Genomic DNA, 12787 nt, shown 5'->3' on the forward strand with positions numbered 1-12787 from the left:
ATTGAATTCAGTGACCTAAATGGAGGAGATTTTCTAAAAATGTAGCAGAATCTTGGCAAAGGGAGCATTTAATAGTTTTGTGGGGGTCTTTTGTTTGTTTGGTGATCACTGCTGGGCCTCGTTCTGCGGAGAGCTGGCAGTGAGCACCGTGTAGAAGACTGTCAGCGAGAATCCCTTTGTCCCTGAAGGATGTTAGGTGATAGAGGGCAGACCAGTGCCTTCCTGCTCTTAAAGGTAACTAATCAGATACTGACCGCAGTGTGCCCAGAGTCCTGAGGGCACCCGGGCTTTACTGCACAGGAGTGTAGGTCACCTTACCAAAAATGTAGCATTTGAACCCATCCGAGTAGGGACAGCTGTGACTGAAATTGGAAGGAGGAGGGGGACAGGGCACAGCTGTGGGAAGTTGAGCTGTGGCTAAGGACTGATGTAAAGTCAAGTATGGCTGCAGAGTGGAGCTGTGGGCAGCTGTGAAGTGGGAGAGGACCCAACCACCCAAAGATCAGGGCCAGAGTGCAGAGAGCTCACAGAAGCTAGCAGACAAGTTTGGGTTTCTGTGGTTGCAGAGGGAAATGGTGGCCATTGGGGATGGACTGAGAATGTGGCAGGCAGGTTAGAGATAGCAGGAATGGGCATGATTCCATTGTGAATTTATCACTAGGACAAATTAGAGGATAATCTAATAAACTCTGTTTTGGGAGATTAGGTCTTGACCAGCTTAGTGGAGAATGTTAGTGGACTAGCAGGATTGCAAAAAATTTAAGAGCTTGTTAGTACAGGAAATTAGTGTAGATTACTGTAGGGAAGCTGTCTTACTACTCAGCTATTAAAAACAGTGACTTCATGAAACTCTTAGGCAAGTAGATGGAACTAGAAAACATCATCCTGACTGAGGTAACCCAGTCACAGAAGGACACACATGGTGTGCACTCACTGATGAGTGGCTGAGGTAACCCAGTCACAGAAGGACACACACGGTGTGCACTCACTGATAAGTGGATCTTAGCACAAAAACTCGGAATACTCAAGATACAATTCACAGACCACATGAAGCTCAAGAAGAAGGAAGACTAAAGTGTGGATGCTTCAGTCCTTCTTAGAAGGGGGAACAGAATACTCACGGGAGGAAATACAGGACAAAGAGTGGAGCAGGGACTTAAGAAAAGGCCATCTAGAGACTACCCCACCTGGGGATCCATCCCATATGCAGACACCAAACCCAGTCACTATTGCTGGTGCTAAGAAGTGCTTGCTGACAGGAGCCTGATATGGGTGTCTCCTGAGAGGCTGTGCCAGAGCCTTACTGATACAGATGAGGATGCTTACAGTTAACTATTGGACTGAGCATGGGGACCCCAATGGAGCAGTTAGGGGAAGGACTGAAGGAGCTGAAGATTTTACAACCTCATAGGAAGAACAACAATATCAACCAACCAGACCCCACAGAGCTCCTGGGGACTAAACCACCAACCAAAGAGTACACATGGAGGGACCCATGGCTCCAGCCACATATGTAGTAGAGGATGGCATTGCCTGGCATCAATAAGAAGAGAAGCCTTTGGTCCTGTGAAGACTTCTTTCCCCATTGTAGGGGAATGCCAGGGTTTTGAGGTTGGAGTGGGTAGGTGGGAGTGGGAGCATCTTCATAGAAGTAGAGGGAGGGGAGATGGGGGATGAAAGAGAGGGGAAAAGGGATAACATTCGAAATGTAAATACATAAAATATCCAATAAAAAATGCAAAAAATACTAATAGCTTTAAAAAGAGAAAGGTGTGTGGGCATGGTGTCTGGCTTGTGATCCCACCACTCAAGAGGCTGAGCGAGATCAGGGGCAATGTCAGCCTGACCCAGACACTTGGTATCAAGAATAAATAAGAACTCATATGTGTTTTATTTAAGTTATTACTCAGTGAACGCTTCTCTAGTATGGGTCCTGTAGACATTCATCTGATTGAACATCTCACGACTGGAATTTTTCTCTTATGTTATTAGATTAATTCAAAAAAGGAAGCTAGTGGTTCACAAAAATCACAAGACAAGGGCCCTAAGCCAGGGTCAGTGAAGAAGGAGAAGGCAGTGAAGTCGGAGGAAGGTAAGGACATTTTTGAGAGGGTTGTTATTTCAGGAATAATGTGAGAGAATGCTTCCCACCACTGCGTCTACATTTCTAGAATAGCAAAGTTCTGAGATAGTTTAGGTGAGGGACCTTGGGTGTGCTCAAACAAGGGAAGTCAGATGATTGGTCCTTTGCCTTTTCTTCAAGCAAGGGGTGGAGTCAGTTGTGGGTATGTACAGCTGAATCGTCCTGGGTGAGCCTGCTGACCTGTCCTCCCTCCCTCTCTCCCTCCCTCCCTCCCTCCCTCCCTCCCTCCCTCCCTCCCTCCCTCTCTCCCTCCCTTCTTCCCTCCTTTCCTCCCTCCCCTCTTCCTTCCTTCTGTTCCCCTCTGTACTTGCATTGGTGTCCTGAGCAAGAAATGCAGGTCTTAGCTAAGGACAGGTCCAGTCTGTGGCAGACGTCTCTGAACTGAGGATCAGGATCCGAGGGGAGACTCCTCATCTGCAGGGCCGACCACGGTTCTTCAGATGTGCAGAACATCGTTCTTGGCTTCTGTTTATATGCTGTGCATTGTGCATGGGGTTCTGGCACTGTATCTGGTTATCTTGAGCAAGTAATGTCACCAAATTCTGGTTATCAAATGCAGCCGTTGGTGTCCTGGGGAAGTTTTCCATGTCCAAAAGGCATTTTTTACTCCGTTTATTACAGTTAGAATCGCAGTTAAAGCTGGAGTCCAAGTCCAGCACTTTGTTTTCAGTGTCTGTGCCAGACCGGTGGGCTCAGTGCCTGGCCTAGCACTGTCTGTAGAGAAGTCTGCAGAAGTTAGAGGCGGCCGTTTGCCTGCTCGGACCTCTTACCATATCCGGATGGTCTGAGAGCGGTTTGCAGTGACGTGGGCATTTTCATCACTGTGACTATGAAGCACACATCGCCCTCGAAATCAGAAGAAAATGCAGTTTGTTTAATGATCTCTTTGCTGAGTCACCTCCTTACCTTGTAATGGGAATTTTTAGGATAAAAGCTGGGTTCTGGTAGCACCGATAATGGTTCAGCTACCAGTCCTGAGTTTACCAAGTAATGACGAGAACCAAGAGAGGACATTTATTTATTCAATGTGGCTGCCTTGGGGAGGGGCACAGATAACGGGGTCCAGTGACACCACGGTCACCCGTGTGGCCCTGACATGAGCTTTAGGATTAAATGGAGGAAGACCTGGGCACATGATGTACACGATGAGGCGATTCTAGTCAGAGTGCCTCTTGCTGGTCCTGGGCCTCGCTCTGAGGGGAGCTGCCTGGTTTTTACAAGATGATCACTTGTGTTCGGGGCACAGCCCTGCTTCTGTGGATAATTACTCTCCTGGGTGGGAACGGCCGGCCTTGTGGGTCTGGGGTCTGACCAAGAGCAACTTTAACAAAGAGGCTCTTCCTGAGATCCTAGCCTGCCCGGGCTTCAGCATCCGGCACTTGGATTCCCAGGGTGCAGCATCAAGTCACAGGCAATCAGGGTTAAAGGTTACATTCCTTCTGTGTGTGTCATACATCCTGCAAGTGAAAGGCTGCATTCTGTCTAAGTATAACCACACATTGTTGCAGGAGCCGAGGTTAACAGTATGCATAAACAACACTTTCGATAAAAAGATAAGGATGGCCATTAACATTCCAGCCAACCTTTGGCCCAGGGAGGCTTTTAAGTTAGAGATGAATGATAAAGAAAAAAAGATAAAAAGGCTAGGAAAGGACTGGACTGCTCCTGGGTATGCTGCAGGAACAAGATTGTTGTAGGTAAAAAGGAGCATAGCCAGAGGCAGCACAGCTAGGAGAGTCCACAGTGGTCATGACCCTGAACCAAGTGGGGAGGGAGGGGGGAGAGGGGAACCTGGAGCAGCCAGGAGGTCAAAGACACAAAAGGGGTGGGTAACCAAAATGCCTGGGTTGATAAGGCCTCTGTGGGAAGGGCAGCCTAGCTCCTGGCTCGAGAGAGGGAATGCCATGCAGGCCCTGTAACAGGTAGGGACTGAGGGTCTGCTTTGATCTGTTAAATAGGCATCTCGGCTACTTGTGCTGGGTCTGAAAACTCAGCAAGAGGTAATTCTGCTTTACACACTTAAGCACAGTGAGTGAAAGGTAAAACATCATGTTAGCTGTCACATGCAGGTTTAGGAACGTGGCCTACTCTTCATCCTCAGACTAAAGGCGAATGAAATAGACTCTGCTATTGCACTTGGTACGTGTTCCGAGTCTCGCTGGCCTGGCCTTCAGACTGTGACGCGTCCTCAGTGAGGGCCCCGTGAGGCCTCATCTTGTACATGGTGCTGAGATGTTCAGTGAACAAGTGTTTTGATGCAGAGTAGATGGTTCTAATCCAGCGTCCTCTGAGGCTAAAGGTTCTGTTATTCTGCTGCCGTATATGTGCCTTAGTGAGAGGGGAACAGCCTCGTAAAGGGGCATTCCCTACACAGGTGAAAGCAACAGAGTTCATTTGGGGAAAACGATCCACCCGTTGGACGGTCCCAGACCCAGGAACAAGGTGCAGAAGTTCAGAGTGGAGAACAGTGTAACAGGCTGTAACTTAGCCAGTTCCTCACAGTTTGGCTGTAGCCTAGCCAGTTAGCTTATGTCCATCCTCCTGCCGCCCCAAAGCTGGTTTCTATGACAACCCAGTGATAAATGGGTCTTGGGCAGAGCGTGGCGCTTCAGTCACATCCACAGCTTCCACCAAACTTTCTTGAGCACCATTCCCTTCTAAGGTCATGTATCTTTTCCTCTTTCCCAGGGCAGCTCGTGCAGGTGGAGGAGAAAGGGCAGGGCTCCGTGCCTTGGTCAGTTTACTGGGTCTACATCCAGGCTGCAGGGGGTCCCTTGGCTTTCCTGGTCATCATGGTCCTCTTCATGCTCAATGTGGGCAGCACTGCCTTCAGCACCTGGTGGCTAAGCTACTGGATCAAGCAAGGAAGCGGGGTGAGATACTCATCGCCGAGACTTACGTGTCTGATAATGCGGCCCTGCCTCCCTTAGTCCCTGACCGTTCTTAGGGAAACTCCTGTAGTTTTCACTGACAAGAAGCCTGGGAGACATCACGGGATACCCCAGTAACGTTCATCACTTTGTTCTGTGTATCAGTTAAAAGATGCTTTAAGGAGACAAAGCGGTGGACAGAGATGTGTAATACAGTCTCACAGAAAAAAACGTCCCCGGCTAACGCAGGGGCTATGGAGCTAGTCAGTAAGTGGGGCAGTTTCCAACTCTTTGTGTTCACCCACTAGAACAAGCAGTGTGTAGCAAGACTGTGTTACATATGCCATGGCCAGGCCCTAGGTCATTCTCTGTGGCTCTCTCCTGGAACTGAAAGTGACCTAGCTGCCTCAGGAATCTTACTCCATGGTTCCTCACCTCCAAACAGAACAGCACGGTGTTTGAAGGGAACAGAAGCTCTGTGAGTGACAGCATGAGGGACAACCCCTTCCTGCAGTACTATGCCAGCATCTACGCTCTCTCCATGGCAGTCATGCTGATCCTGAAGGCCATCCGAGGAGTTGTCTTTGTCAAGGTATCACAATGGGCGGGGCTTCGGTGCACCCCTCCCCAGGGCACGTGGGATCTTGGTGTGCCATGTGCCCTCGTAAGCGCGTACGTCCGTGCAGTAGGGTGGACCCTGATAGGCACCCATGACTTCTGACCACTTGTGCTCCCCCAGCGTTGAGAATGGACGTCCTGCACAGTGGTCACCTACAGGGATGGGAAGTGAGCCTTCCTTGAGTTCCTGGGTCTCTGGGCCTGACCATTCTGTCTCTGTTCCCCAGGGTACACTGAGAGCCTCCTCCCGGCTCCATGATGAGCTCTTCCGGAGGATCCTGAGAAGCCCCATGAAGTTTTTTGATACTACCCCAACAGGAAGGATTCTCAACAGGTTTTCCAAAGACATGGATGAAGGTATCTCTCTCTGGTCCTTTCTTACACTCTGGAGTCCAACCATTGCTCACTGCCTCTGGTGCCAAGCCCCCAACCCCCCTATCCCCCCACTTCCTCCAGTGTAGAGAGAATATGCAGCTCGGTCTCTCCTAAAGCTGAGAGTCTGGCATTTGTATCAGTGTTGTGGATATATTTAATCTCACTCACCCTGCCTTTGATCAGTTCCCAGATAAAAGGCACAACTTTACTATTACTTAAGCTTTTATCGGCACTAAAGCTGGGCAGACATCTACTCTCTATGCTGTTAGAATCCCTCCTATTGATAACCCTAAGTTAGTCCTTACTATGTCCCATCTGGGCTGCTCTGACCTCTAACAGGCCACTCTCATGGCCATGATTTTAAGATTCCTAGCTCATGGTGTCTTCTCTCTCCACCTTCTCCTCTCTCCTCGCAGTCTCATCTGACCCCAAGTCCAGGAACCCCAAACCTGGCTTATGTTTCTTCTGTTCAGCTATTGGCCATCAGCATCTTTATTTAACCAATAGTTTTAAGTCAAGGAGCAAGGTCACATTGTATGTGTGATTCTCTCATTCCTGGGAGCAGCCAGGCCTTGGGGGTCAGTACTTATCATTACAATATATATCAAAACACATCAGCAGTATTTTGTCTGAGTTCTCCTTCTGCCTATCTAACTTGAACACAAGGGCAGAGAGCTGAGCTAGCAGAGGGGCTTTGGAAGGGATTGTCTGCAGTCCCCGAGCAGACCTGCAGCGTCTGATGGCTTTTTGTATGCAGCACCATCTGTGCCAGCACCGGAACTCTTGGGTGTCTATCATCCAGAATCTAGGATTGCATCCTGCAATGAACAACACTGGGTGTTTTATGTACCTGTCCTAATTCTCACGACAGCTCTGTGAGGCATCTGTTGCTTTGCCCGTCCAGTACATAAGAAAGGTTAAGTAGTTTGCTCAAGATCATACATACAGCTGTAGGGTGACCAAGTTAGGAACTGGGCCCAGATTTTCACCTCAGAGTTAGTTTTTATTTATCTACTGCACAGTGCTCAACCTCAGGGAACTTGTTTTGAGGGGTCAGTAGGTCAGTGGAATTCTATGGCCAGAGGAACCAGGAGCAGGCTCAGTACCAGAACTGCTGTGTAACATGTTTCAATTTCTATACACATGCAGGCACACTCTGTATATTATTTGCACAGACACATGCAAACTCAGACATACACACATGTACACACATGCACATACAGAGGCACAGACACATATACATTCAAACGTGCATACCTGCACACAGCACACATAAGCAGAAAGACAAAAGAGCTAGACCTCTTGGTTCAGTCCTTGCATGGGAGTCTGAGGTGAAAGGATTTCGAGTTTAAAGCAATCTTGAGCTTTATTTTAAGACCCTATCTCACAAAGGAAAGAAAAATAACAGTGCTTGTAACATAGCTGTGGTTTTCATGAAGATACCTCTGCCCCAAAAAAGGGCTGGAGGGGAAAGTAGCTAAAAGAGGAGATGTTGACGTTGAAGGTTCTGTACATTGTACATGTCTTTGATGATTACATGTTTCAGGGTTTGTGTGTGTGTGTGTGTGTGTGTGTGTGTGTGTGTGTGCGCGCATGTATGTATGAGTGTGGGGGGTATGTGTGTGTATGTGTGTGCGCGTGTGTGTGAGTATGTGTGTGTATTGAGTGTGGGTGTGTGTGCGCGTGTGTATACGTATGTATAAGTGGGGGGGTATGTGTGTGTATGTGTGTGTATGTGTGAATGTGTGAGTGTGTGTGAGTGTATGTGTGTGTGAGTGTGTGTGAGTGTGAGTGTGTATGAGTGTGTATGTGTGTATGTGAGTGTGAATGAGTGTGTGTGTGAGTGAGTGTGTGTGAGTGTGTGTGTGGGTATGTGTGTGAGTGTGTGTGTGAGTGTGAATGAGTGTGTGTATGTGTGAATGTGTGAGTGTGTGTGAGTGAGTGTGTGACTATGAGTGTGTGTGTGAGTGTATGTGTGTGTGTGTGGGTGAGTGTGTGTGTGTGTGTGTGTGTGTGTGTGTGTTGGTAAGAACATAGATGATCTTTGTTCTCCTTTCATGTTGGTTTCCCCAAGTGTTTTTTGTAGCTATATAATACTTTGTAGAGGGGAACCGTTTAGGAGGAGTAGGAAAAACTGACCCAGAAAGAGAGGGCGGAGAAGAAGGCCACTCACAGGAAAGTGACAGCAACCGGGTTCATTCTTCCTTGATAAAATGCTTCAATTAAAATCTCAGGCCTCAGAAATTTCATAAAGCTTTCAAGAAAATCTACTAAGCTCAATTTCCTGTTGGGGGGTCCCGAGAGTCTGAGACTTGTTCTCTTGTGGTCTCCGCAGTGGACGTGCGTCTGCCATTCCAGGCTGAGATGTTTATCCAGAATGTGATCCTGGTGTTCTTCTGTGTTGGAATGATCGCAGGGGTCTTCCCATGGTTCCTTGTGGCAGTGGGGCCTCTCCTCATCCTCTTCTCAGTTCTACACATTGTCTCCAGGTAAGCAGGATGTGTGCAGGGCTGGAGATGAGGCATGGCTGCTAGTTTCCTGCGGTGACACAGAATCTGTTCTCTTACAGGGTCCTGATTCGGGAGCTGAAGCGCTTGGACAATATCACGCAATCTCCTTTCCTCTCCCATATCACGTCCAGCATTCAGGGCCTCGCCACCATCCATGCCTATAACAAAAGGCAGGAGTTTCTACACAGGTCAGTGTTGCTGGGGGCCAAAGGTTTCGGAGGGGACCTGGCATCTCAACAGTTAGAATGACCTTCGGGGGCCATTCATGGCCAGAGCTGGGATCGGAGAGCTCATCTTCCACAGTGTTATCGATGCAGTGGATCTGTGACTAGAACTCAGCCACTTGCTAAGATCTCTTCTGGGAAAATGAGAGGTTGGAAACAGACCAGGAGACAAACATGGTTATATGACATGCTCCCTTTGAGAATGAATGTGTATGTGTACGTTTAGATCTCTCTGAAAGGATATGTAAGAAGTAGTAGCTGTCTATGGAAAGAGGAACTGGGTACCCAGAAATTGGTAAGAAAAAGACTGACTTTTTGTAGTGAATGTTTTTACCTTCAAGGGCTGTGTAATTTGTATAGCACTTGCTACATACACAACCTGAGGACTGGGTCCCTAGGACCCATGTGATTGCCACGGGCATGGCCGGGCAGCTCACTGGTAATCCTTATGTATGTGCAGGAACCCGGGAGGCCAGGAGAGGGTGTTAAGTACTCTGGATTGTATATAGTAGCCACATGTGGTCGGTGAGCTGCCTTGTTTGCAGCTCTTCTGCAAGGACAGTACTCTGAGGATCTCTCCAGCCCCTAGGATTTTTGCTTTTTTTAAAAGACATGGTCTCGGTGCACATCTTTAATCCCAGTGCTTGGGAGGCAGAGGCAGGAGGATCTTTGTGAGTTTGAGGCCAATCTGGTTCGCAGATCAAGTTCAACAATAGCCAAGGCTACACAGAGAAACCATATCTGGGGAAAAAAGAAAAAAGCCACGTCTCACTCTGCTGCCCTGGCTGGTCTGAAACTCCCTATTTAGTGCAGGTTTGCCTCAGACTCTCAGAGGCCCACCTGCCCCTGCTTCCTAAATGCTGAGAGAAAAGGTGTCCACCACCACACCTTGCCCTCCCTAACATCTCTAGTGTGGGTTTTAGTGTTTTTCAAAGGGTAACCAACATTAGAACACCCTGTATGTGTCCTCTTATGTGAGGTCTGTGTTTCTGGAGCTTCCAGGCCATTCTTGTGGTTGAAGACCTGAAAGTCCTTGCTCTGGACTGCGGTCCACTGGGCGTTCGAGTGGGGCTGTGGGGTACTTTATTTGTCCTTTCTGCCGTTCCCTCTTTCTCACAGGTATCAGGAGCTTCTGGATGACAACCAAGCCCCCTTCTTCTTGTTCACCTGTGCAATGAGGTGGCTGGCAGTGCGGCTGGACCTCATCAGCATCGCCCTGATCACCACCACGGGGCTCATGATTGTTCTCATGCACGGGCAGATCCCTTCAGCGTACGCGGGCCTCGCCATCTCCTACGCTGTGCAGGTCGGGGTCCACATTGTGGGTGTTTGAGCAGGGAAGAGAGCCGGGGGGTAGAATCTAAAATAATCTGCTATGTGAATTAAATACCTGTGCTTCTTTGTTTTAAGACAGGGTCTTACTTTTTAGCGTTGGCTCTCCTGGAACTCAGTATGTAGATCAGTGTAGATCAGGGTTTCTGTTCCTGCGCAAACATCATGACCAAGAAGCAAGTTGGGGAGGAAAGGATTTATTCAGCTCACACTTCCACATTGCTGTTCATCACTAAAGGAAGTCAGGGCTGGAACTCAAGCAGGTCAAGAAGCAGGAGCTGATGCAGAGGCCATGGAGGGATGTTAGTTACTGGCTTGCTTCCCCTGGCTTGCTCAGCTTGCTTTCTTATAGAACCCAAGGCCACCAGCCCAGGTACAGCACCACCCACAATGGGCTGGGTCCTCCCCCCTTGACCACTAGTTGAGAAAATGCCTTACAGCTGGATCTCATGAAGGCATTTCCACAACTGAGGCTCCTTTTCTGTGATAACTGCAGCTTGCGTCAAGTTGACACACAAAGCCAGCCAGTACAATCAGGCTAGCCTTGAACTCAGAAATCTGCCTGCCTCAGCCCTCTGAGTGTTGGGGTTAAAGCTATATGCTACCATGCCTAGCACAGAAATATATGCTTTCAATACCAGTAGTTGGGAGACAGAGACATTGGATGGAGTCCATGTGATTTGAGGTCAGCCTTGTGAACATAGCCAAGTAGGACCCTGTCTCAAAGAAAGAAAGGAGATACACTTTATCTTTCTAAGGAAACGTGTAAGAGAGACTTTGTAATTACAGGTGTGCTCACCACCATCTCATCTCTGGCACCTTTCTACTCTTCTGAGTATTATACCATCCCCGGTATTTGCTGCTCACATGGACTTTCTGATTAGAATTCTGTCTTTCCCAGTAGGATAAATAAGAATTCTCATTTTTAGGGATGATTAAAGGTCCAAAATAGCTCAAAATGAATCCGAGAATGTGACCACTGACTACTTAGAAGATATTTGACATCAGTCCACACAAGTAATTCCTATCAAACTTAAAAGTGTTACTGCAGTTCTCTGTTTTAGAGTCGTTATATTTTAGAGAGACATGAGCTGAGACATATCATGGTAGAGTCTTGGGGTTCTGCTTCCACAGAATGGAATGGAACCGTTAGGAGCGGCAAAGTGCACAGGAAGCTGTGTTGATTATAAGTGGATTAAGGGAGAATTCTGTCCCCCAGGAGTTTATTTTAGTACTGTACTGTTGTGTGATTTTTTTGCTTTATTTTTTTTTAACGTATTGCAAAGATAAAAATAAGGCAAATGAATGAACTCCAACGAGCTGCGTTTTCGTGGATGTCCAGGCTTCTGTCTAGACCTACTAGCCACCAGTGTCACTCTACGGTCTGAGGTGCATGGGGCAGTGTTGTCTCTTATGGCACTTCCCCGGAAGTGTCTTCAGTATTGGCTTATAGGTTTGAGTCTTCATTTGTTCTGGCTGCCAGGAACAGGCTGAGGTAAAGTAGGTGGGTGGTTCAAAGGTTACACAGCTTCAGACACGCGTTATTGGGAAAGAATAGATGGTCCCAAGAGCATGGTGCACCTGCGTGTCAGCGCTGTGTTCCTGAGGTAGCGGCTGTGGTGCTGTAAGGGCAAGAAGAGCCGCAGGCCCGGAGCCGTCATGCTGCTCGCGTGAGCACCGACTGGTTCTGTGTTGCGGCCCTGCAGCTTTCGGAGGCTCCCTCTGCCTGCCCGCCTGCCCTGTACTGACAGGCTCTCTCCGCTTTTGTTTCTCCCTTGCAGTTAACCGGACTCTTCCAGTTTACCGTTAGACTGGCGTCGGAGACAGAAGCACGGTTCACCTCAGTGGAGAGGATCAACCACTACATAAAGGTCAGGACGGCGCAGCCTTCCTGGCTCCCTCTGTTCTTGCTGGCCTGAATGTGGGTGAGGAGCCATGTTCACTGGCTGCTTTCTAGAGTTAACAGTGACACATTCAGAAAGAAACCTTCTCCTCAGTCGGGCTAACCTAACATCTTCCTTATACTGATTAAAACCATACACCATTTTCTTTTTTTTTTTTTTTTTTTTTTCGGAGCTGGGGACCGAACCCAGGGCCTTGCGCTTGCTAGGCAAGCGCTCTACTGCTGAGCTAAATCCCCAGCCCCCCACACACCATTTTCTATACTTAATTTTTTAATTTATCTTTGAGCTTGTGGTTTAATTACAATATTTGTTTCCCTTTTCTCCATCCACCCCTACTCCCTATATGCTTCTCCCCACTCTCTCTCAAGTTCATGGCCCCCTGTTCCACCAATTGTAATTGCATATATGTACTATATGATATATGTATACACACACACATATATATACACACACACACACACATATGTGTGTATATATATACACTATACACACACACACACACACACACACACACACACACACATATATATATTCCAAAATATGACTGAGTTATATATGTAGCTGTATTGTCAGGGAGGAGGCATCCAGTTAGGGGGTCTCTCTGGGCCCTGTCTCTGAAGTACAAACCATACATCATTTTAATTCTTGATCTGGTCTGGTTGAGTTCAGACAGTGTTCCGTGTGTGTATGTTTTCAGGACTGACTGGTTGGCGGTACTGTACCAGCTGGTGCTCTTCCCTGGGGAGGGCCCCCACTCCCAGCTCTATCAGTTGCCTGTAGTTCTTTGCATAGGGTTGAGGCTCCCCGTGCT

The 12787-nt window shown here is 48.1% G+C and overlaps 1 protein-coding gene across 4 annotated transcripts in view; it reads left to right on the forward strand.

The window, feature by feature from the left end:
- Positions 1–12787, forward strand: part of Abcc5 (ATP binding cassette subfamily C member 5) — a 96081-nt gene that overhangs the window by 64169 nt on the left and 19125 nt on the right. For all 4 annotated transcript variants that reach the window (XM_039087904.2, NM_053924.1, XM_063270243.1 and 1 more), the window contains 8 exon segments: positions 1993–2092; positions 4832–5016; positions 5459–5605; positions 5859–5988; positions 8342–8495; positions 8576–8704; positions 9860–10046; positions 11854–11943. In XM_039087904.2, the coding sequence (XP_038943832.1) occupies positions 1993–2092; positions 4832–5016; positions 5459–5605; positions 5859–5988; positions 8342–8495; positions 8576–8704; positions 9860–10046; positions 11854–11943 (1122 nt within the window).

Source organism: Rattus norvegicus, chromosome 11 (genome assembly GCF_036323735.1).
Source record: "Rattus norvegicus strain BN/NHsdMcwi chromosome 11, GRCr8, whole genome shotgun sequence".
Lineage (NCBI taxonomy): Eukaryota > Metazoa > Chordata > Mammalia > Rodentia > Muridae > Rattus > Rattus norvegicus.